The sequence below is a fragment of the Battus philenor genome, unplaced genomic scaffold (genome assembly GCF_028537555.1).
Source record: "Battus philenor isolate CCGP_79_NKW_IND1 unplaced genomic scaffold, ilBatPhil1.0.hap1 SCAF_3, whole genome shotgun sequence".
Lineage (NCBI taxonomy): Eukaryota > Metazoa > Arthropoda > Insecta > Lepidoptera > Papilionidae > Battus > Battus philenor.
Genome location: NW_027181693.1, coordinates 12,273,345 through 12,298,418, shown reverse-complemented (window position 1 = coordinate 12,298,418; position 25,074 = coordinate 12,273,345). Strand labels below are relative to the sequence as shown.

Here is a 25,074-nt window from a genome sequence, read left to right as displayed (position 1 = left end):
ATTTACCCTTACCCCGCGTTATTATTACCCATATGTAACACCCTTGCAACACTGACCTAGTGGCATAATGAATAAATCGATCGTCGTCGGTACTAGAACGAAATCGCAAGTAAACTCGAATACATATAACTATCATAACACACACTGACGCACAATAGATACCGAAATGCGCGGTACTGGCGTCAGTTGAAGTACAGGAGAGGTGTAAGGCGCATGTCCGAACGCTCTCGCCACGCCTGCGCCCTCGGTTGTTCCGTCATTAAAAACCTATCACTTTGGGTGTACACTGGAACCGCGTCTTATCTTAATTCAATAGTCAATAATAGTGCGGGTAATGTTTAGCGTTTCTTAAAATGACTGAGAATTAATCTTGTACAAACAGTGCTGTAGGCGGCTAAATTAGATTAGTGTTTCTGATGTTCTACCGGATCGGTAGCTTTGTGTCGTTCATACTCCTCATTACCCTCGACTCCAGGGACTGTACGGCCAGTGCTCAATATGAAACCGCTAACAAGATATCACTCAACAGGTAAAGGGTAAAATATAAATTAATTATAAATATCAAGAAAGATTTTACCAATAAACATGTGTAATGTTGTCATATATCTAGATATACGACAAGATGAAAAAATCTATAGTCATTATTTTACTACAGCGTTCAAGCCTGGGCTGTTAAGCTTGGGACAGAGCTTTATCACTTCGGAGAATTTATCACCAGGAAGAAGGAGGTTCAAGATGTAAGTATATATTAAAAATATTGTATTTCCAAAGCGATTAAAAGTAAAATAAAAATAAAAATTTTAACGATTAAATATTATACATCTAAAATTATATTTACACCGAAAGTTGCTTCATAGAAGCTGAAAGTTGATGAGTCATGTTATTTTTGTGGTTTATTATTTTAACGGAACCATTAATTCTAATAGCTTAGGCATTAAATTACGACGAATTTATGATGTTTTATAGAGTTTCAAATCAGCACAAATTGAATCGAGAGACGGCGAAAAGTTAGTGCAAAGTATGGCGGACGATATCCGCGCTATGATGGAGCTTAAAATAAGCGCTGTCAAAAGAATCGTGGAAGCTGCCGAAAACATGGCTTTTGATAAGCAAAATGAAATAGTACCAGAGGATTTCCAGTTCTATAATAGTAAAGAAATGGAAGAGCCTTACGATGAAACGTCGATTACAACAACACCAGAGCCAGATTTTAACCTTGAGAATTGGATAGTGCGACCTCCGAGTAAAAGTGCCCACATGCAACAAAATCCTCATTTCTCTAATATACCAGTGAACACCAATTTCAGTAGTGTGCATGTTCCCACTAACGTTTATGCTTGGGGTGAGTAATTATAGATAGCATTCTTTCGAACATTGCATTAAATTTAATGCAGTTTTATATCTTAAAACATATATATTCTATTACCTCTCTCTTTCGTTTTCAATTTACTTTTTCTATTCTCGTGTATTATGAATTACATCGCGTATGTTTTTACCGTAGCAAAATGATCTACGAATGTTTTTTGTTCCCACAGCACCAGAAGTCATTAAAGGTATTCACTGGTCAGAAGGATTAGATACACATTTCATCAATAATTACCAAAGCGATCCAACTCTTTCGTGGCAATACTTTGGCAGTTCCTCTGGGTTTATGAGGCATTATCCTGGTAATTACAAAATTTACATTTCATTTTGAAGTATTGTTACTAAATGCTTTTATTTGAACGTGTTATATACACAGCAATGAAATGGCGCGCGGATCCTGTGGATATTTATGATTGTCGCACGAGGGCATGGTATATGGAGGCAGCAGCTAGTCCAAAAGACGTGGTGGTGCTTGTCGATAGAAGTGGATCCATGACCGGTCAGCGTCGAGACATCGCTAAACACGTGGTCACAAATATTCTTGACACCCTCGGTAACAACGATTTCGTTAACGTAATGACATTTGCCGACACAGTTGAAGAAATTGTAGAATGTTTTGATGACTCTTTAGTGCAAGTATGTATTATATCTTCTTTTTACAATAAAAATGCAATGGAAATGAGTAGCACTTACATTTTGTTTCTTTTAGGCAACACTTGCAAATATTCGGGAGTTGAAGTTAGCGTTAGATAATTTCGAAACAACGGAAATTGCGAATTTTTCGGCTGCGTTGACTAGAGCTTTTACTCTGTTAGAAATTTATAGGAATAACAGCGGAGGTGCTAACTGTAACCAGGTAATAAGGTTCTTTTGAAATTTATGTAATTGTCAAAATTGTTATATTAGTAAGTTGTTTTTTTTGTAGGCTATAATGCTGGTAACTGACGGTGTTCCTTACAACTACAAAGAAATCTTCGAGGAGTTCAATTGGAAGTACGATACGCCCGTGCGGGTGTTCACGTACCTGATAGGGCGCGAGGTAAAGGTAGTACCACTCCAGGTATTACTGTGTGTCGTAGTCATTGTGCGACCTGCATAATGTCTTCCTTTTTATCTTCTACCAGTAACCTTGAACGTGGTACTCTCTTCTTTCTCTCTTTACGTCTTGCCGCTGTTCCTGACCTTGCATGAAATTCTTGCTTACAATTAGCAAAACTCTTATCCTTTTTCCATCTTCATAACGCTTTTGCTTGTAGTTGTGTAGTTTTTGTAATTGTTTCTCGTATTTAAGGATAAAATTTGCACGAATAAAAAAATTACTAATCTAATTTCGTAGAAATGTGTTCGTCTTTTATCTTTCTACTATTTTTTATTCTGTCTGATAATTTTGTGCATTCTAGTTTTATAAGAAATCGTAAGTACTTGCCGAAATGTTTTTCTTAGCGTATACTTAACAAAAATTTAAAACCTTACTTTAAAAATGAACTACATATATTCAAGAATAATTTTTTAAATCATTTACTTACGTAGTAATATTATAACGAAGTAGGCTATTAGATAAGCGCTATGAAATTTTATTTAATATTTTCTTTTTAATATATGCTTTTTATTTCACAATGCAGTCGACTGACATTGCAAAATAATGATAGGTCGGGCACAGATTAGAACTTAGAAGAGAAAGAGTTTAAGCAATGTAATTTTTTATGAGTTGAAATCAGGTGGCGGATGTGAGAGAGGTGAAGTGGATGGCTTGTGCCAATCGAGGGTTCTACGTTCACCTTAGTACCCTCGCTGAGGTGCGGGAGAGAGTGTTGGAACACGTCAATGTTTTGGCGCGCCCGCTTGTACTGCAGCGAGAGAAGCATCCTGTTGTCTGGACACCGGTTTATGCAAACGTCACTGTAAGTTTTACTAATGCTTCTTTATACATTTCTGGAACTTAATTCCCATAAAAAGATTTAGTAAATAATTATATTTAATAAGAGCTATACCGGCAAGCGCAGCGTATAGCGCCCATTCACAAAGTGGACATATGACTTTTTAAAGCCGTATAAAATCCTGGATACAGGTCGCTTCTAACCGGTCCTTTACGAAATCAATGGTTAGGCCTATTTCTAGCAGCGGACGCTATACAACTGAAAAGATGATGAATACTGGCTGTCCTGAAATGTTATTAGCTGCCAAATGTTATTGCCTGTCACAGCCCGACAGAAAAAAATAAATAAAACGAATACCAGAGTTACCATTTCATGTTTAACATCTTATTCTTCTTGTTTTGTTCACTATAAGATCTTAGTATTAATGCGATTAACCAATGATTATTCTAACACGCTTTCTAGACACGAGGACGTTTTTATTTACCCACGTTTCACTAACCACGTGTAATCATTTTACTGTGGTTTGTTAGGGGAAAAAAAGGAACTGTCCTTCCATTTTTCCTTTGTAAGAACCTTCCTCGTATATGAACCAAAAAAGTGATGAAAAAATATTAGCCGATTTTTTGGCGCCCCTGAGTTTAGTTCTTTGGAACACATTTGACTTTTTATTCATATAAAAGATAAATTTTATCTTATTGACATTTGCTTTAGTTTAGTATAACTAACAGGATCCGAAAGTTGCTGATTACTTATGGGAACAACGAGAGCGAGCTGAGCAGAAGGAGAGGTTCCTGAGCCAGAAGAGGGACAAGGCGCTTTTTAATTCGGAAAAAGAACAAGATAGGAGGTGGAGAATAACACAGGTAATAATTTTATCATAATTATACGAACGAATCACATGATTAATTGGTATACAAAATTTCTATCATTAACATCAACCCCATGATATCTTACGCCTAAACAGGAATAAAAAGACAACAGTTTATTATAGTTGGTTTGGTAAAAAAGAGAAAACGAAATGAAAAATTGGAGCCGAAATTCAAATTTTTACAATGCAATTCTTTTTGAGTCCCTGAATAATATTTATTTTTATTAAATGCAACAATATCATACATTAAATCGAAAAGTAATCCTTATTCAATGATGTTAAGAAATTATTTAAGTTTTAAATTTATCCAACACCAGATGAAGCAGGGTCAGTATAGTGAGCTGGGAAATTCTCAGTACCAACTCATGACTTCAGTTTCGATGCCGGTTTATGATTTACGCCACAACGAGGTACGTTCACCACGCAGTTATGTCCTTATAATTGTGTTGTATTTTTTTTCCCAAAATATAAATATGTTTTCGTGTGAGTTTGGAACAATTACTATTATTATTAATTACTATTTTATAATTACCTTAAATGCAACTACGTAAAGTTGAAAAACTATTTGAAATATAGATATTGTTCTACGCTCTCTGTAAATTTTTTCGATTGTCTTCCAAATTCAAAAGTTTAATTGTGCATGCTTAATAATGTCTGTTGATTTAAAATATCAAAAGAATTAAATTTCACAGATTGGTTTTATCTTTCCTTTGATTAGGCAAATTAATCAATGTTGCCTTATAATGATCTGTTTTAATTTTATTGTGTAATAATGCTATTTGCCTTTTAATAATATTCAGTTTTGTTTGATGGTTTCCCCTCAGAACATCACAGAGAATGTACTGATAAACGAGGCTTACTGGGTATCAGTTACAAAAGAGGTACTACACTTAGACAGTTTTGATGATTTTAATGTAAAGTTTTTGCAAGATACGAGAAAGTTTTTATGATTTAGTTTTTTTGGATTTCAGTAACGGTAAAGTCTTATTTGGCCCCGTTAGCAATGCATCTGTCCTCGATAGATGTTGACCGCTCGGTGCGTCTTCTCTAGTCGCCTACTCGGCCGGCGCCATGTGTTCGACCCCTTTGGCTTTCTGTAGTGTTGTAGTTTTCTACTAGATCGTAGGAGTAGACCACTAGGGTGTTATGATCGACTTTTCTATCAATTATCAAGTTAATTATTTCTGTGCAAGAAACATAATCTATATTACACACACTTTCTAATAAAAACAATATTATCTTTTGCTTGAATTTAGTAATGTCTTCGTAGAGACATTTTTTTGAAGATTTACTTGTTCTCTGAAGTAAATGTAAATATTTTTAATATAAAAGTATCGTGCAGCCCGAAATAAGACTTTTATGGGGCTTTTACTTATACTATTCAGTTTTCAGAGTTTTGTATTCTTCCGAATGATATAACTTTTGATACATTGACGATTTAGTGTAAATATAAGTTTTCTCATTAATAGAGGAGACATTTTGATTTCTAGAGGAGGTTGTTACAATGCATTTATCTATATGTTATTATATTTTATTGCATTCGTTCGCCCACAACCAATCGCAGTCCGTAGAGGAGAACGGCCAGACAGAGGTAGGCCAACGCTCTCATAGAATAGTATGCGTGACGACGGATGACTGGCGCGATTTGAATGATAAACAGGACTTTCGATTGATTTCTGACTAAAATTAAACTAATGGTTTATAAACTATAAATCGATATTCTAAATTCAAAAATTTGCTAAGCTGTAATTGGTTATGGAGCATCGGCATTATGAAATTATCATTCAAAACAATAATGGTTATTAAATTGGGGAAATAAATTCGTATAATTTGCTTAAAAAGACATAATTAAATCAAAAATCTAAAAACACAAGTCCTGATATGACAGATTTAAATTTTCATTAGTATTTCGCACAAAAATCTGTTGTCGCATTTATAATTAAATCTGTTAACCATAACACTTTCTTACAAGGATATGTCAATGAAGCTCCTAACACAACAACAATTCTAGTGAGTTCAATAATGGGTTTAATACGAAAGTAGTTATTTTATTATGATAAGATCTTTAATTTTTGATTGTGTAGAATTGCTAGAATCCTATAATTACAAACAATGAATTAGTATCCTTGGAAATATGTAGTTTATAATTGTAATGTCAATAGATTTCTAACGGGGCGTAGATGCTATAAACAATTATTGCTAGAAATTATTTAAGAAAAGTTTTTAAATAATTATTATATCTATATATATTTAGTAGATTTATTGTGTGAATAAAATAAAACATGTAGATAGTGTTATTTGTTAAGACACGATTCATAGTTAAAAACTAATATTTGAAATGATTAGTTATTTGCGAGAGAACCATAATGGTTAAACGAAAATGTTAAATCAGTAAATTTAGTTTATAGTATAGTTGAAATGTTTCGTCGATAACTTTTAATAACCGTTTCGCAATATTGCAGATGCGAATTGCAAAATTATTGGGCGTAGCGGGAACAGATGTGCCTTTATCCGAAATACAAGCATTAATGACACCGTACAAGGTAATTTTTTTTGATGTGTCTTCAAACATTTATTACGAATAATAAGCAAGATCAGACATCAGAAAATACGCATTTTATGTCATACTAGCTGCTTAAACTAACTTAATATTGTCAGAAGTTAATGAACTGTCACAGTGTAATAAAAAAAAATTATAATTTATTTTATTGCTTATCTGTAATTCAGAGTGGTCACATGGCTTATTGATTTAATGACTTAATAAACTACGGCTACTTACAATTTTTTTTTATTACGAAACCCGCAAGACGGGTGTACATTTGTAAATATATTCATTGCAATGCTTTCTTGAACGTTAATTTATTTCAACTACACACATCTTAATACCCCTTTTTTGGCTTTTGATTTACTTTGTATAAGAAAATAAGTTTTTGCATTTTTGTAAATAAGAACTGAGTTAGTTACGAGTGATAATTATTAATCATATCCTAATTGATTTAGAAAATGGGCCCCTAACGAAAATACGAAAATAATGCCGAATAGGTGGAGCGGTACTCGAGTTTCGCGCTTAGCACCACATTAGGCGATTCATTTTTATTTCTACTGGTGATTGATAAAAGATGTTAAAGCTTTAAAGAGGGAATATGTAGCTTATTCGACGGCAATTAATGTTTAGTACACCCGATCTAAAAATCTATGGTTTTAAAGATATATATATAGAAAAACCCAGAGAAAAAAGATTGATACATCGATATTTCTTGAAAAAACATTGCATAAAAATTTCGCATGTAAATCATTTCCAGATTGGCGTAAACGGATACGCGTTCATAGTCACAAACAACGGGTACGTTCTTATTCATCCAGATTTACGGCCGGTGGTAAGTATCGCGCTGTGAATGTTTGAAATACTCATAACGTAGTGGTTAATAAATAATACTTTTTCCTCGCAAAGTTCCAGCAAATATTAAAACCGAGTTACAATAGCGTTGACATGTTAGAAATTGAATTGTTCGACGATGATCGTGGACCGAGGAATTTTAGCCGGGAGTTGACTGCGGTAAGTTTTTCACACGTGTTACTGGTCTCTTACAATTGTTACATTAAACATCTCTGATATTTTTTTGCAGCTAAGAAAAGAAGTAATCGATCAAAAGACTGGAAACAAAGCGATGAATGTTAAATACCATTTGGAAGATATGGTAAGTATATTTATATTTATTTTTTAAAGTAATACATGACGATATCTATCACCTAAGACAACTAAGTAAAGTTTCGTTTAAAGTAATACGTGAGGTAATTAGAGTTAATCCTTAAATATGTGTTCTACCACCTTGCTCCCATCACAGGCAACAAACTTATATAGATCGAGCAAGTTGGAGTTTTAACAAGTTATGACGCACTATACACGCTGATTTTCATTATTCACTAAGCAGCTTGACATAAGTTGGTGACAATATATTATATTAGTCATTATTCCAAATGCGCAAAAACTTGTAGATGATCATATGTTTCTTCTATTTTTTTATTTATAATGAAATATATTAACTGTTTATTTTCCCGTAAATAAATATATAAACATTTTTGTCATCATTGTCATTGTAGCCGCATAATGTCCATTGTTAAAAATAGGCCTATTTCATAGATTTCCAATAACACCGTTTGAAAGCTGCCGGCATTGAGCGTTTTCTGAAGACCTAATAAGCTAATGAATTCACTTTGTAGGTAAACGTCCTGCACTTCTCTAGATGGTCTGTGGTCTCCACATTGGAATCTCACCCCGGTGACCACCTGTTCAAAACATTATGTGACTTGCCCACTTACATTTCAACTTACCAATCCTTAGGGCTAAGTCGACTTTCGTTCGTCTACGGATCTCCTCGTTCCTTATTCAATTTTTTTTTCTATTTAATACGTAATGTAGAATATATTTACATTAATAATAATGTGTATATCTATCTCGTGCAGTCTATATTGAAGTCAAATGAAATGCCAATGAAGACAGTACTCCTACAGTCGCAATTTATATTAAGACGTAATTTTATTCATTCTTTACTATTCCTTGTACGGAACGTCGTGATAACCAGTATATTATATGATTAAAATGATGATAAATATGTGACATAATGCAGTGGCAACAACAACTAACAAATCTTTCAAAAATAACCTTGTTAGCCTTATGAAGACCAGAATTATGGCTCTAGAGGATAACTTTTTACTATAAGAGGTTAGGGCTAAGCATCTTGAGTCATCTGGTCATTTGACTCCAAGTAAACGCTAAAAAAATAAAACCTTATAGTATTCGACAGATCTCGGGGACCTGGACGATAAACTCGGCTTTAGTGCGCATGTCGTTAGAGTGTTAAAAATGTGGCTGTCCTTTCCATTCAAACTATTATCGATATTAACTAATATAATACGTTCATTTAATCCAACAGAAACGTGTATCCCGCGCCAGGAAACACATGTACTGGACGGGCATTAGTGACTCGCCGTTCACGTTGGTGGTGACCATCCCGGAAGGGTACGGGCGACATCGCGTCACGCCGCCGCCAACCGACGACATACACCGCCTCTCGCTTACATCCAAAAACATTTCTGCGAGACAATACTTGTCCGATAAATGGAGCGTGCATCCGGATTGGTTAGTTATTTAACATATCATAGAATCTGAACATTTTTTTATAAATTCAAATGTGAAGCAAGTGTAATAATATTGCAACAAGTTTACCAGGAAAACTACAATCCCTAGTTAATATACACTAAACACAGTATAAATGGAATTAAAATGGCGTAAAATTACCATCATCTTTAAGTGTTCAGCACATACAACGCATCTTTAATATGGTGTTCGGTGGCAGAATTAGGTTTTCCATTATTAAATAATAAAAAACCTGCAAAGGGTATACATTTATTTTAATAACCATAGAAAAGAGCTGCACCTCTCTTCTATTACATTATCATTCTATTATATCGGACACACGTACTACTTGAGTCTAGTTATCGTATTCTGTACCACTCATTGAAATAATAAAGTAAAAAAAAAATTTAGAATAATAAAGATGATATCTTCACTTGAAGGAAATTTATATCAAAACATACGGCATCTGGATCCACTTAATGTTCGATGATACTATCTCGGGTTAAACAACTTTGTGAACGTGTTTGTAATGTTCTTTGTTATTTGTAATAAAATTAATATTTACACCATTTCTTAAATAGAAAAATAAATAATTTATACTATAATTTTTTTTTCTTAATTTAAATCGTTTTTATTTTACAGGTTGTATTGTCGGCATTACGAGCGCACCTTCGCGACACCTGAAGAAGAATTGTTGTATTTCTTGGAGAGAGTGGCCAAGCCAGGCTGGCGTTGGCCCGCAAAACCGCGACCCCCGGAACACCACAAGAACAAGCCCGGACATGAAAAACACACTAACGGTATTTGACTGAACGTCAGTTATGTCAATTGCTGTTTATTGTCAAAAATGTATCAAGTTTTTGGCTTTTGATGTACCAAGATCATTCACGTATATTTTTCCTCATTATTAAGAAGTAACATGTTTGGCATTATGCAGCATTAACTTTGGTTTTAAGAATGGTGCGGACTATTTGACGGATTACGTCTTTGGGACTTTTGCCGTCTACTTTTCTGGCGACGCGATCGACAAATTTCAATAGTCTCTCAAATTTCAATAATCTAGATGAAAAAGAAAAACATTTTGAAAATATCGTATATCATTTTCTTTATAATTTTAGCCGGATTATTTAAAACTATAAAATTAGACTGATTTATTTTTCTTTTCCCGTAATGGTGCGGTTTTATATGAATATCAAGATACATATTAAAGGCCATTTTAAAATGAGAATCAAAAATAGTATTTATAATCAATAAATCATAATAATTGCTTTCCCGAAGGAAATTTTGTAATAAATGTCGAATTTATTGAATAGTACGTAATATTAATATTTCGTTAAGTACGTTTGTGTTTGTGTTGTTACTGAATAAATAAACGTATAAATAGCAAAAAAAAGTTAGTAGAATAAAATTGAAGTGTGCAAGATTAGGACAAGTACAAAAATTAACTCTAATAAATAAATGTATTTCAACCCTACAGGTACCCCGGACACTAAGGAGCGTAATAAGTTATCAAATATAACACCGCGAGTCGAATATTACTGTAAGTTAAATTTTTGTAGCCATTTAAACTTTACATTTAGGCAAAAAATAATCTACCATTTATTTATTTTAGGCTATTTGAAATTTGTTACACGAGCTTGTAGCTTTACTGTTAGCACGGTTTTTTAATTAAGAAACCTTTTGTATAGGGTTTTTAGCAGTAACGTTAACGTATCCATTACATATCGTTATCACTGATACTTAGATTTCACAGAGTGTTCCGCATACCTTCATAGATCAATTAAATGAACATGTGTATGACACGAACACAATAGTCCCGTGTCTTGAAGAAGATTCCGGCGCTTAGAGTTCTATGTTAAATTTAAAGGAAAAAATAGATCGGAAAAACTTTTTTTTATTAAATTACAAATACAGGTTGGTCTGTTTCGATACTTGCGTCACGTATATTGTATTTATTACACTTATTTTGTAGAAAAAAAAAATTAAATAATCTAGATGTGTAGCAAGATCCGTATCCAATCGACAAGAAATTTGGTTTATTAATTAGCTTATTGTTTTGAAGGCGGTAAGACTTATAGCACCGTCTAAAGCTTTTGTTTCAAAATCTAGAAATAAAGTTGATGAAAATAGAACAAATAATTAATGTATTTTAAATGTACATTTTATTGTTTTTAAATTCAAGGTGACCACGGGCTGATGCAGGCCTTAGTTTACGACGCGAGGAACACCGCCTGGTTCAATAAGAGCATTTCGGATTCAGCATCCGACGAAAAAGCGTGAGTAAAACTTGATCCTTTTTGCACTTATAAAAATAATTAGTTAGTAATAGAAAGGAAATAAATAAAAAGGTCTGTAAACTGGATAGCGACATTTTCTTAATATTCTAAACACACAAGTCGAAGCTTTAAGCTGACTATTTAGCTATGAAATTATTAATTACTGATAACTTAATTGTAATCTTTATATGAATGAAAAAAAATACTCTTCTCACTATATGAGCTCGTCTTTCTTCAATACTTCATTAAGTAAAACACGTTAGTGTGATAAAGAAAAAAAATCGATGTTCGCTACTGAAAATAATTTTTTGGTGTCATAGTTGATACGATATGGTTTGTATTATCACTACCTTCTATTTTTTTCCACACACATATTACTCATTTTGCACAAACATTTTATTTTAACTTGCCTGGATAGCCCATTGACAAAAGTGATTGGATTATTGCCGAGGTAAAGTATAAATAAACTGAAACAAATGTATTGCATGCCTGTGCTCCAAGACATTGTATTAGTATAGGATACCTGTATAAGGTAATCCGATATTATATGTATTTATTAATTTCTAATTACATAAACTAAGCTACTAAAACATTCAATAAAATTAATAATAGTGAAACGTGGTCTCATACTCACAGTGGCTCAACAAGCCATGGAGAGGGTTGTGTTCGGGATTTCTCTTTAAGATTATATCAGGAATAAGGAGATTAGTAGACGAACGAAAATAACATATATAACTGTACGAATTTGAAATTTGAAGCGGGAGTCGGCAAGCCGATGGCAGCTGGGCAAGCGTAGAACCCAAAATGTGAACAGTCGACTTTATTACGGTTGTCGGAGGATGCAAGCGGTTTCCGACCGTTCCATCTAAAAATCAATAGAGCAGGCCTGTGACCGGCAATGGATGTCCTAAGTCCAAAATTATAATAATCATGACTACTAATAATATAAAAGGTTAATTATTTTCAATTCCTGTTCAAATTCAAATACAAAAGCGAAATAAAAATCTTAACGAATAACTTACAAAAACCAACTAAACAATTATGAAGAATAATCACAAAATATAACCTACATTTATTTTAAAACTGCGGTATCACAAAAAATTAAAAAAAAATGTTGGCTGTGTATAGTTATAAAAAGGAAATTAAAAATGCTGTTAAAAAGAACACATACCTGTGCAATTTATTGCGACACACTAAATCCATTCTATGTTGGCACTATTTAGCAATGGTCGACTTAATAACGTATTGTTTTTCTTAATAATTTACTTAACGCAACCATGGAAGTAAGTATTTATGTTTCACATATCTATTATATAATTCTTATAGTGTTAGAGTGCTTGTGGATTTTTGTAAGTATTTATATGTGTATAAATAAATGTTAATATTATTATAGTTTATAATATTAATATATGTATGTATAGAACTATGTTTTGCAATACACGTCGATGATTAAAAATAAACAAAAGTATTATAATTTAATACAATTACGTGACAATGGTTTGTTATTCTAAGAATCGCTTGGTGGGCCTTCAAACAGCGGCTTCCCTAAATTGTTGAATTACCTCATCATTGACACAACTTGAATGTTCTTTCTAATAAGTAAAAGAATTTATTATCGTGGTATGCAATTCACTAATTCAGGTCACTAAACTATTATACAGTGCAAATCAAAACTTGTCCAAAATAATATTGCATAAAATTTTTAGTTATTGATTTGAAATAGAAAAATATCTGTTACATCGGTATTTAATGAATCTCGGTTATAGGTGTTTTATTATAATGATTCAAAGTAACAAGCGACATTCTATCATGTAGGTAATATGTAAGTTTAGGTAAAGTATTTGCACTTTTAATTGAGGTGCTGGTACTATTTTAGGTAATCAATATTAAAAAGAGGTCCGTTTGTCCGTAGGGCGGAATTCATTCAACGGTTCGGTTATATAGTGGCGTTCCTTGCGACCCACAGTGGACTGACGCGTTGGCAAACACATCCTCCCAAAGAACACGAGACTGAGAAGTAAGTTTAATTAGACTAAGAGGACATCTACGAGCACTATTGAATCTTCATTTATTTTAACATTCGCGTAAGGTGATGCCGGCATCAGTGTTGATCTTCTGAGAAGAGCCGGCCAAAGATTGAACAGTTACTCTTTTTAAATTATATTTAACGTTTGATGTATGTATTATAATATGAATACTGCAAATAAGTCAAGAAACCAAGTTCTTGAATGCTATAATAAGATTTGTTTAATTTTATATTTAAAACTAAGAAAAGGAGAGTCTAAGACATCATGTCAAACTGCGTTGTGGAATTCCTTATTCAAAAGACCATCTTGCCACTGCCACAATCTTCTTTTTAACGGATAGACGCCCACTGCAAGGCTTTCTAGGAGTATCGCCACGATGACCGATCCTGCGCCGCTCGCATCCATCGTCTTTTTTAGAACTTAACAGTGACAAAAACAATTTGAGAAATACTTTGTATTTAAAATCTTAATAGCAGCATAAACGTAGGGCGCATATGACCATAAGTTAGTTCTTACCGTGGGCACGTGGATTAATATTATAATTATATTTATAAATCTTGATTTTTGTTTTACGGAAATAAATAAAACAAATTATACTATGTACATGCGTTACTTATTGTTAATATACAAATATTTTCTTTTAAACACGATTTTTTTTCTTAAGAATATTATTCAAGTCTCCAATGTGATTTTACGCCACAAAATACTATTATTACAGAAGCACAGATTTTTAATATTAAGCTTTAATAATCGTATTACGTAATTTAAAGCAAGAATTTGTACATATATAATAGTTAAAAGTTGATGACAAAACTTGTGTTAGGGGCTATGAATGGAACTATTAGTAGAGCAATAAATTATATATATTGCGCAATATATTGAGCAATATATTGTTCCACGAGATAGGCAAGCCATCTTGTTAAGGTCACTGGATGACGCTGGATGTGGACCTATTTGGAAATCTATGGAGAACGCCTATGTCCAGCCGTGGACGTGGAGGTTCTATGCCTGAAATGATGATAATGGTTGGGGCATAATTCTTAAAATTCTATTTATTCCATTTAAATTAGCTTTATTTGATCAAATACGAATTATGACAGGCCGTTGGCGCGTATAGCGACCTTGGGTTTGAGATCGCGGAAGCAGATGGCGATAAACCTAGTATCGTAGATCGAAGGTTTTGAGTAGCATCGGTTTGGGACATCAGATTTGGGGGACGCCAAGTTCTAAGGATGGGTAAAAGCTCCTGAGCAAGAACTGCTTATTCTGTCACTCTGGAAGTATTTAGCATTCTAATTGGAAAGTGGTCTAAAGGGCCCCCTTAACTTTATTAAACCTTTTCAATTATTAGGCTGTGCTAGTTATTTAATGGATACCGTAAATATGTCGACATTCATGTGGACTCATTATAAACATATCGTAAGATATTGTGCTCATGTAAACCATGTTTATTTATAACTTCTACTTTAATTTGTCTTAGATATAAGTAGTGTGTATAATCAGTAAATGCTGTGTCTACTTTTAATAATTATATACTTACACTACATTTTTCTTCTTTAAAATGATTTGCATTATTATTAAATAGTATATTGAGTGTAAACCAAATCAATAAAAAATTACAAATTACTCGTAGGCAAGAGTTTGGTAAGCAATTTCCACGGGCAATCGATGAAGTTTGGTACCGAAGAGCAGTGGAACAACACTACGTGGAACCTCTGAGCTACGTGTACAGTGTTGAACTGAGCACCGTACGTGCACCGCTCAATGTTAGCGCGGCCATGGTAACGGCAGCGCACGCTGTCTTTCACGGCGACGGACACAAGAAGGCACCAGCGGCGGTTGTAGGCTTCCAGTTTAAGCACGAACGCCTGAGCGAGTGGTTCGAAAACATCACATCCTCGGTAAATAATTTATTTCTCCTTTTAACAATTAGATGCCACTTAAACCTTCATAGTTTATCGGTCGTTTGCTAACCCCCGAGTCAAAATAATAGTCTTGTTGACAGATGGCGGACTTCCAGCAACGGTTTAAGTGTTACAAGACTATAACTTAGGCACAGCTCGACTTTGGGTACTTTTTATTCCAGCAGATGTATAATTCGCCATGTAACTTTCACAAATACAAGCATTCCGTAATTGGATTAAGTATGGAAGTCAAGCTATTTTCTTCGCACAACAGCCTTTTATATCAGTTAGGAAAGAGTCTCTATCTCTACGACCTACATTACAATTCTACGATTCTATATTGCTGAAAACTTAACCCATATGTAAATTAAATAACTACAATACGTTTGCGAAAAATGCAATGAATCCTCGCTATCCGCCGATCTCACCAACGAAATCGTTAAAGTGATACTTTCGAGCCCAACTACTAATTACGAACGATTTTATTAATAAAGTGGCGTAATTCGGCAAGCAGACAATGATTCAGTCAATTTTCGCAGACTATTATCTTTAAATAATTTAAACGGATACAAACAAACGGCTACGCGTATAAGTGCCTTCATTTCTTATATAATTAACTGTCACATATTTTGTACACAGTTATATAAATGATATATAATGTATATAAATTGATGTTACTAATGACAATAAATTTCGTAGTGTGAACATAACAAGGAATGCGTGACGTGTTTCTCGGACAACTGGGATTGTTATTTAGTAGACAATAATGGATGGATAATCGTCAGTGAAGACCCTTCACAAACAGGACAGTTCTTCGGCAAGGTTAGTTTCAAAACTTTAATCCTTATTTTACAATAACCCAATTCAGATCGCGCCATTACTTGAGAAAGAGCCTATCAACATTCATATATTTCAATTTCATTTTTACAATAATTTGTGGGTCATTATGGAAAAATAAATTTATATAATTGCGCCAACACTGAAAAACCTTTCAAAATACAGTAATTAATAAAACGACGCAGTTAACAGATCGGGAAGCTTCGCACGTATGACAGTTTGCTTTGAAATTCGCGCGGTTGACAATTCACGCGCTGCAGACTTCCTTGTCAAAATTGATATCATTTTTTTTGTCATTTATTATCATAAATACTTAATATTAGATATTTTTTTGTAATGAGTCAGGACAACTTCCGGCTCTGGTAGTACAAAATCTTGCAACTGGGACTTGCAAGTTTTGTTACACTTATGTTATCAAAAATATTATTATATGATTATTAGCTAAAAAAAAACAAAATATTGTAGCAAGTATATAAGTATACTATAATATATAATCACCATCGTATTCATCATTGCCGATAGATTCTCAATTCAAGCCATAGGGTTCCTCCAAAGATCTACACGATCAGTGACTTCCTACCACCTTGACTATGTCATCGGTTCAACTAGTGGGGGTCCTCCCTCACTTACTGCCACTACAGACGAGCATATGTTAATTTAACTAAGATAAAATGTACTATTTATTTATTTATTATTTACAGTTCAGGCCAGACATAATGCAAAAGTTGGTGGAAGACGAAGTGTATCGGACAGTGCACGTTGTCGATTACCAGGCAGTCTGCTTCCGGGAGAAAAAGACCACCAATCCGGCATCCATCTTATTGACGGTAAAAAAACTCTAAAAATATCTTTTGTTAGGTTCAAATTTCTATTGACATTAGAAAGCCCAAAAGTAAGTATTTGTAAACCTGTATTGCGTAAAAACAATCAAAATGACTGCATTGTCTCTTAAGTTGTTTCGTTATATACATAAAAGTTATTACAATTAAAATTAAAACAACAGTTAAAATAGCGTCTATGAATAATCTAGTGTTATACTTACTTAACACGTACCAAGTGTCAGTTCAAACTGCGATTTTTTTACCCACTCACTGCATGGAGCCCTCTAAACGGCTTTATAATTTGGCGACATTTCTATTCCTTAGAATTAATAATATACATTACTGAGTTAAGAAGCTAAGCTTCGGGAAAAAGAACATTTAAGAATTATACTTTTGTAGTAATAATAACAGGCTTTTGGATATATATGGGAGAGGCTTATGTCTAGCTGTTGACGTCCTATGGCTGTAATGTGATGGTGATAGGCTTCTGTCGTAATAGAAGAAAACTGAAAGATTCAAATAAATCATACTTTTATCGATGAACATCATTTTTTTAATTAAGGTACTTAATGGAATTTTACTAAAATATTATTTAATAATAATGACATAATATATATATCTGATCATTCAGATAGTTAAAAGTAATAACCAGATATAATTTTATTATTCTAGCCATTGGAAAACCTGCGTCTCATCATGGCGTGGTTTATAACAACCACGATATGGACCTATAACTCTATCGCGTCGAGTCTGGCTCAAGCTTCCAGCTACTCGTTCTATGATGGTAAGAAAAATAATAAATGTAATTAAAGTGAAATATATGTTCCGTCAAAATAAAACCTTTTAGAAAGATCGCGATCGATGTTGCTCTTGGGCATTGTCAGCATGTTCTGTGCAACTTGCATGACAGGGCACTGTGCTGATCAATAGGCAAATATTAAGCTTTATTTAATAGAGGTAACAACTATCTCTTTCTGTAATAATCTATATGTATATTATACACAAAACTGTTCTAAATATTTTCTATTATGAATTTTTTGTTTCGTGTGCTGCTAAAATATGAAATATAGTTTTATCTTTGATCGTAAAAAGTTCGCTCCAAATTAATTTCTACACTGAAAAGGTATATTATCTTTCGTCCAGCTATATATTTATAAAAATAGCTAAAATGTTGAAAATAAGGTAAAAAATTATTGCACCATCTTCAATATTAATATATGTATTTAATGTATTAGATATAACATACTCTTAAACCACAACGGGGGCATGTAAGTGCAAATCAATGAAAGTCTTTTGGGAAAACGTTACAAATTTAGCCAGCTCAAAATTAAGTTATGGAGTCAACAATTGGACGTAGTTATATATTTTATAAAGTAGTAACGACTCCATCTTGTTTTCAGAGTATGTAACACCCACTGGTGAGTTTATAGTTCGAGCACTGTAGTGTCGGCTGGGCACTCTGACTTTTTGCCAGTATCTTTTCGATTTTAATATTCGCCTCGTAGATACGGTTCGGGAATGCGCATGAAATATTAATTATAAATTAAAAAATATCGTTCAATAACTACATATCACTCATATTTATTTATTTATCATTAGTAAAATAAGTCAATTGTTGATTAAATTACTTTACGTTTAAAATATCATCTTGAATTGAAATGTATTCAGTGTTATCCATGCATGATTATTATGAAATTGACATATTTCACTATTGCTTCTATATACCAGAAATATTATAAATGTAAGGCATATATTAACGGTGAGTATATGTTGGCGCAGGTTAATTTAACCAAAGTGTACCATTCCGCTTGTACCAGACTATTGAAATTTTCTTTTTAAAGGCGTAACCATGACGTCGATTCTATTTTTGTTCTTTGTACAGCATGAATACTCATCAAACGTCATTATTGTCTGTTTGCGTTAAGAATTCCATTTCATTGTCCGCTGGCCTATCTACGCCCGTAATTCTTCTTTGTCGGGTTCTTCTCGATAAAATGAACACTTACCGAACCCGGCAGCAGAATATGGATAAAATTGGTCCCAATTTTATCCATATTCTGCTATACATATTACATTAATGTTTTGACATTTCAAAGGTGCTTAAGCAAAGCCTATTCGAAAAAAAAAATTATTTTAATGTTCCTAATTAGTCGAATTGATATATATTTTTGACTTTTAAAGTTGAATGATTGATGTAGGTAAAGACGATTCCTCTCATTTTTAACGCGTTCGGACAGTGTTATTTAGCTAAATGATTGAATTTTACATATTCATATATTTTACATTCATAGTCACAATTTTTAATGCTATTAAAATTTTATTATCTTTAACCGTCATGTAGCTAAATAAAGAATGTTCAAGTTACTGGTTAATATTATATTAATCATTTGTCCACATATTGCATGGCAAATAAACTTTAATTAAAAATTGTTTAACATTTTTAATTTATCACACAGTCGCGTACCAGAATTACGAGAACGACGAGGATACCGACGATATGTTCATGTCAAAGCAACCGTCGAAAATCATGGAGAGGGATTTCGAGAAATTAGTCTTAATAAACCGGACGAGGCCGACGCCTTGTGACCGCGAAATGTTTCTTTATCAATTAGAGTATAAAAATCTAGATGAGAAACTGAACAGACCGGTGAAGGACTGCGAAAGACCATTTTACGCGCAGTTGGTTAATTACACCAACATGCTGATGATAGTCGTAGACGCCATGTGTCCGAAAGTAGACGCATCCATCTTATCCATCGACCCCGCCGAGGTGCAGTACAATGAATCTCTGCCGTGTTTAAAACACAAACATCCTCTGTATAGACGGCAACCGAAGTCGTGTATAAGAAATCATACTGAAGTAAGTTCTATTTTTACTGTGAAATATTTTACAGGCGTATTTAATTACTAGCCTATCTGTATTTTCAAAAGTAATAGATTACAATAAAATTGTTTTTAATTAAGAAGTTCACACTTACAAATTCAAGGCATACTTTTGAACACAATATTTATTTAGGTCAACAGACATTGATGACTCATTGCATTTTTAACGCTAATGAACTGTAGTGATTCAATTTTTTTTTACTCAATTAACTAAATACATTGCATATGTAGGTAAACTAATGTAAATATTAATTCAATGTTAATTACAATTTTTATTTTATTTAAAAAAATTAATTATGTTACTTTTCAGGAAAGCAACATAGACATGTGTGGGCGCGGCAGTCTGCCACGCAAGAATCTATTTTGGATTTCCGTTATAGTATTGTTGTGGCATTTTAACTCAACATAGAGCAAAACTGTACCAAATATTGTTATAAAGTAAAGAAAACAATATTTACAAGCATGTTACAATTTATGAACATGTTATTTTAAATCAAAGTAGAAAATGGCTAAAACTTGTTGATAAATGAAATAGTCTATTAAAGCTTTTCTTATCAAAGATGATTACAATAAAAATTTCTTATCTTTGTAGAATACCGGTGAACTCACATGTCAATACCACATATCACTTAAAGTAGTTAGATCTAATTCCCATTTAAACAAACTCCAAAGGTGCCACATACATGTGACTGGCTTCATGTAATACCATATCAGAAAACAATTGATATTAATTCTATGATAGTTATGGAGTTGGAGAGATTGATGAATAAAACTATGGAACAATAATTAAATATAATTAGCTTTTGTAACTGATTGGCTTCATGATTTAAGCCATTGTTATCTTTTTTTCTTTTAAAGGTGTAATTTATTTGCATCATTTTTGATTGACTAATATATAGTTAATCTTTGGTTCCGTCCTGGCATATTTTTAATTATTTTTGACTGGGATGGAATATTCTTCAAATTTACAATAATTTAATTCTGACCCATATTTCAAATCTTTAAACATTGTTGTGTGAATCTTATCTTAGGTACAATATTCATAGATTATATATAGTCTTTTAAATCTTTGTCTTTTATCTATAATGTTAGCAGATGTTAACTATTTACTTTCCTTATAAATGTGAGTATTCTTTTGGTACAAAATAAATATTTGTTGTAATATCAGTGTTTTATTACATAACAGTTTTTATATCATTTTACATAAATATGCTACATATATTCAGTTCATTTTAAGGTTTCTTGTTTTTGTTGTTTAATGAAGTCATTTATTTCCGCCATTAGGATCAGGTACCTTTGTTTCCTGAGCAGCGATGCTTGTAATTGTTCCAGTTGTGCACCTCCTTCCATAAATGTTTTCAGATTGTGCATGGTTCCACCGCCTTCTCTATGCTCTGTAATACGGTCTTGTGGATAATTGTATGTTCTTATTTTCTCATTTCTGTTCATTGATCCAACCTGGAATTAAAAAACACAAATTTAGATGCATTAAATTAGTTCCATCCATAAGTAATACCCTTTACTTGGTTCATGGTTATAACATCTTCAGACTATCAATATTTTTTATAACAATGGTAAACAATATGCTATACTACATAACAGCAACGTGACAAAACTAATGTCAAACTGGTATATATTAGTTTGACATTAGTATCCTCTGGGATACATGAATCTAAATTTCACACAACTAAGATGAAACAGCGAGAAGTACAACAGCAAAATCTCTATAAATTGCTGAAAGATTTAGGCCTGTCAAGAGTGAACAACAGCTCAATTCATGAATAAGGGTCCAAAGCATCATTGATTAGATCATTAAGTTAACAAATTAAAAATGCACATCTGAAGGTAAACTATTTTAAGTTCTTTGTGTAAATTCTTTTACACCATTTATGTTTTTTTTCTTAATGTGGTTGATTTTCTTTGAGTTTTCACATTTTTTAAGAACTTTTATTATTCTATTAGGTTATAATTTGAGTGAGTGAGGAAATTGGTAGGTCCCTATGTCTAGCAATGGACATTAAAATAATAAAGAATGATGATACTATGTTTAATAATATAAATGTTCATTACATTTGGAAGTCAAGTTATCAACCTATTGACACCTGGTGTGATTATTTGAAAGTGTCAATATCAGGTGTGAATAATAATACATTTTAATTACACTCTGAGCAACCTCACATTTGTTTACTAATATTTTAAATGTTGTATTCTTAATGGGAATAACAAAAGTTAACAAAACCTGTGATTTCCTCTCGGATTGAATTTTAGAAGATTGTTCTTCTAATTGCTTCTGAAGCAGAAGAGTTCTTAATTTCTGCATGGCAATTTGCCTATTCTTAATCTGAGATCTCCCTTCTTGGCAATCCACTACTGTTCCAGAAGGAGTGTGTGTGATTCTGACTGCACTATCTGTAGTGTTAACATGTTGGCCACCAGCACCACTTGCTCTCTTAGTTTCAATAAGAATATCACGCTCAGGGATTTCAAGTTCCACTTCAGTTGGTTGCGGCAACACTGCAACTGACACTGTACTTGTATGTATGCGCCCTCCTTTTTCAGTAACAGGTATTCTTTGAACACGATGTACCCCTGCCTCCATTTTCATTAGCTCAGGTGCACCAAGACCATTGATCAGCATACTAGCTTTCCTTATACCACCAATGTCAGAAGTCTCTAGAGAAGCAATGTCTACCTCCCAATCTTTATAATTAGCGTAAGACTCATACAACGCAAAGAGTTCGCTTGCGAAAAGCATGGCCTCCTGTCCTCCAGCTCCGGCTACAACTTCGACAAGCACCCCACCTTCTGTTAAATATGGCTCTAACAATATCGACTGCAGCTCATTATCTATTTCTTTAAGACGTGCTAAATATAATTCAGCTTCTTCCTTTATCAACTTTTGCATTTCCTGGTCCTTTGCATCACGTTTGTTAAGTTCTTTAAGGGATTCAATACTATCATACAATGCAATTCTTTGATCAAGAACATTCACTATCGGCTTTATTTCATGAAGGCGTCTCGCTTCTTCAATTGTTCGACGGGATTTTGTGTGTAAACTATCATGTTCAGACATTAAATTTTTAAGAAATGTTTGTACAGCGGGATCAGATAAATTTACATTTTGGGAACAATAGCTTCGATTTAATAAGTAATTCTGCACCTTGAATATTGATTTTAAATAGGAAAATCGAGGCAGAGCCATGGCTTTAAAATAACTACAATAACATTACTTCAGATTTTGACGTACATGACATAACATGAATGATCAGTGCGCAGATAAATAAAATTGAAACTGTATGTAAAATTATAATTAATTTACTTTTCATTATATGACGATAAGCTTAATTTAAATTTATTTAGTATATAAAATGAGATCCATAGGCGTTTACGAAAGAGGTACAAACTAATTAAAAATTATTGTTATTTATTATATTACAACAAATAACCTAAAGAATTATGTTTCTTTAAAAATTTAGTTTTAGTTATTTTTTTATTTATTTTACTTTTTCAAGACAAGATTTTGTGAATTGATACATTAAAGTGCCATCTATTGTTGAGTAGAATAAGGATATTTTTTTTTTATTTTTTAAAAATTACTATGAAAGGTCTTTTGTTTTTTGTGTGTTATAAAAATCCACGTCACAAACATACTTGTGATGAACAAGAATATTTGTAAAAAACGATTTTGTTTGGCAACGACACTGTACCGGTAAAATTTATGATATAAATAATATTAATCCTTGAAACATGGTTTTTTATAAACCATTGCAAGTTTTTCAAAGAGAGATTATTTTATTAAGTAATTTAATATTTTTTATAAATGCTTGTAATTTCTTTTTTGCTTAACAAATTCTTTTCTAAAGGCCCTTTGGAGCTATCGCATGAATAATAAAATTGACATTTCTGTAAAGAAATTAATAATTTGATAACCAACAATTGTAATATACGTTGATAATTAAAGTTCCTTCTCAGCCAATTGTTCCTGCGAGTGTAAGACCAATTTTAACATTTTCTTTGGACGTGCGATTACCACATCGACCACAACCATTCGCCTATTGATAGAATTATTAGGGCGCCACAAAGGGAGCCCCGTTGAAAACCGCAAGGTAGTCGTTTTTATGTTATTTTACTGTCTTGTAGTGCACGTATAGAATTATTAGCACTAATGACGAACGGACAGGCTATTGTGCTGCTGCGACCGCACCGCTTCCTTTCTCCTTAGGGGTTAAAAGGTGAGCTTTTCTGTGAATTGGCAGTGTATTTAACAATTATTTTTAACAGTACTAATTAGACTTTATTTACTACAGTCATAGCAAGTCTGTTTTGTTAGCGGCTGTCCATGAAACAATGCCGGCGTTGGTATTAAAATAATGCTATGTGCGCACGTCAAAGGACACTACAAATTTCATTAGTAAAATTGGTTTAAGCAGTAAATAAATTATGTTAAAAAGAGAAGTGAGGTGACGTAAGATGTTGTTATGTGGGAAGTATGTTAAAGGCCGAATGAATGATCTTAATAACACTGAAAGAGGAGCAAAGAAAAAAATGGATGTGAAATTATTAATTAAAAATTGTCCCTTAACGAGGTAGGGGATAACAAGAGGCTTTTAATAACGGAGGCCATAAAAGAAAACTGTTCAGTGTAAGAACATTTAGTATATGACAATCGTTCATTTAATTAAATATTGATCAAATCATATGACCATAATAATTGATCACTCAAGCGGCAAGTCTGATCCTAGGTAAGTTTACGTTAAGTTTCTAGATTTAGTTAAATTAATTACGATTGAAAATCAGATTAATAGATTGAGCTTACAATACTAAGTTATTTCTGTAAGTGTGTTTGAGTAAAAAAATGCCCGATTTTAAATTAACTTTGTGAATGAAAAAAGAGTGAGTAAGCAGATTTACAAATAAAAAAAAATATGTACTTCATCATCTAATGTGTAATTAATAATTATATTATATTTAGAGTCACCTTTGAGTTATTCAATATAATTTAATTACACTATGCTCTTCTATATAAAACATTTCAAAACGTTTATACTAAACATTCATACGTTTATTTTTTTTTTAGAA

At 32.8% G+C, this 25,074-nt stretch overlaps 2 protein-coding genes across 8 annotated transcripts; one reads left to right on the top strand and one right to left on the bottom strand.

The window, feature by feature from the left end:
• The first annotated feature begins 205 nt into the window (after nt 1-205).
• On the top strand, nt 206-21,021 carry stj (straightjacket). 7 transcript variants are annotated; one of them, XM_068770962.1, is made up of 27 exons: nt 206-529; nt 656-737; nt 967-1,342; nt 1,536-1,667; nt 1,742-2,001; nt 2,075-2,221; nt 2,291-2,404; nt 3,084-3,266; nt 3,971-4,105; nt 4,428-4,520; nt 4,935-4,991; nt 5,675-5,701; nt 6,573-6,653; nt 7,413-7,487; nt 7,562-7,666; nt 7,737-7,808; nt 9,045-9,250; nt 9,890-10,047; nt 10,725-10,787; nt 11,430-11,523; nt 13,436-13,540; nt 15,184-15,451; nt 16,154-16,276; nt 16,993-17,118; nt 17,785-17,896; nt 19,569-19,972; nt 20,306-21,021. In XM_068770962.1, the coding sequence occupies exons 1-27, from the start codon at nt 417-419 to the stop codon at nt 20,402-20,404; spliced, it is 3,810 nt and encodes a 1,269-aa protein (XP_068627063.1). In that variant the 5' UTR covers nt 206-416; the 3' UTR covers nt 20,405-21,021. The 7 variants fall into 7 exon arrangements, with proteins under 7 accessions (XP_068627063.1, XP_068627062.1, XP_068627067.1 ...); XM_068770961.1 differs by having other exon boundaries at nt 2,291-2,410; XM_068770966.1 differs by lacking the exon at nt 5,675-5,701.
• On the bottom strand, nt 20,970-23,204 carry mRF1 (mitochondrial translation release factor 1). The gene is made up of 2 exons (XM_068770969.1): nt 22,235-23,204; nt 20,970-21,453 (listed from the first exon to the last, which is right to left on the bottom strand). The coding sequence occupies exons 1-2, from the start codon at nt 23,195-23,197 to the stop codon at nt 21,223-21,225; spliced, it is 1,194 nt and encodes a 397-aa protein (XP_068627070.1). The 5' UTR covers nt 23,198-23,204; the 3' UTR covers nt 20,970-21,222.
• Between the last annotated feature and the right edge of the window lie 1,870 nt (nt 23,205-25,074).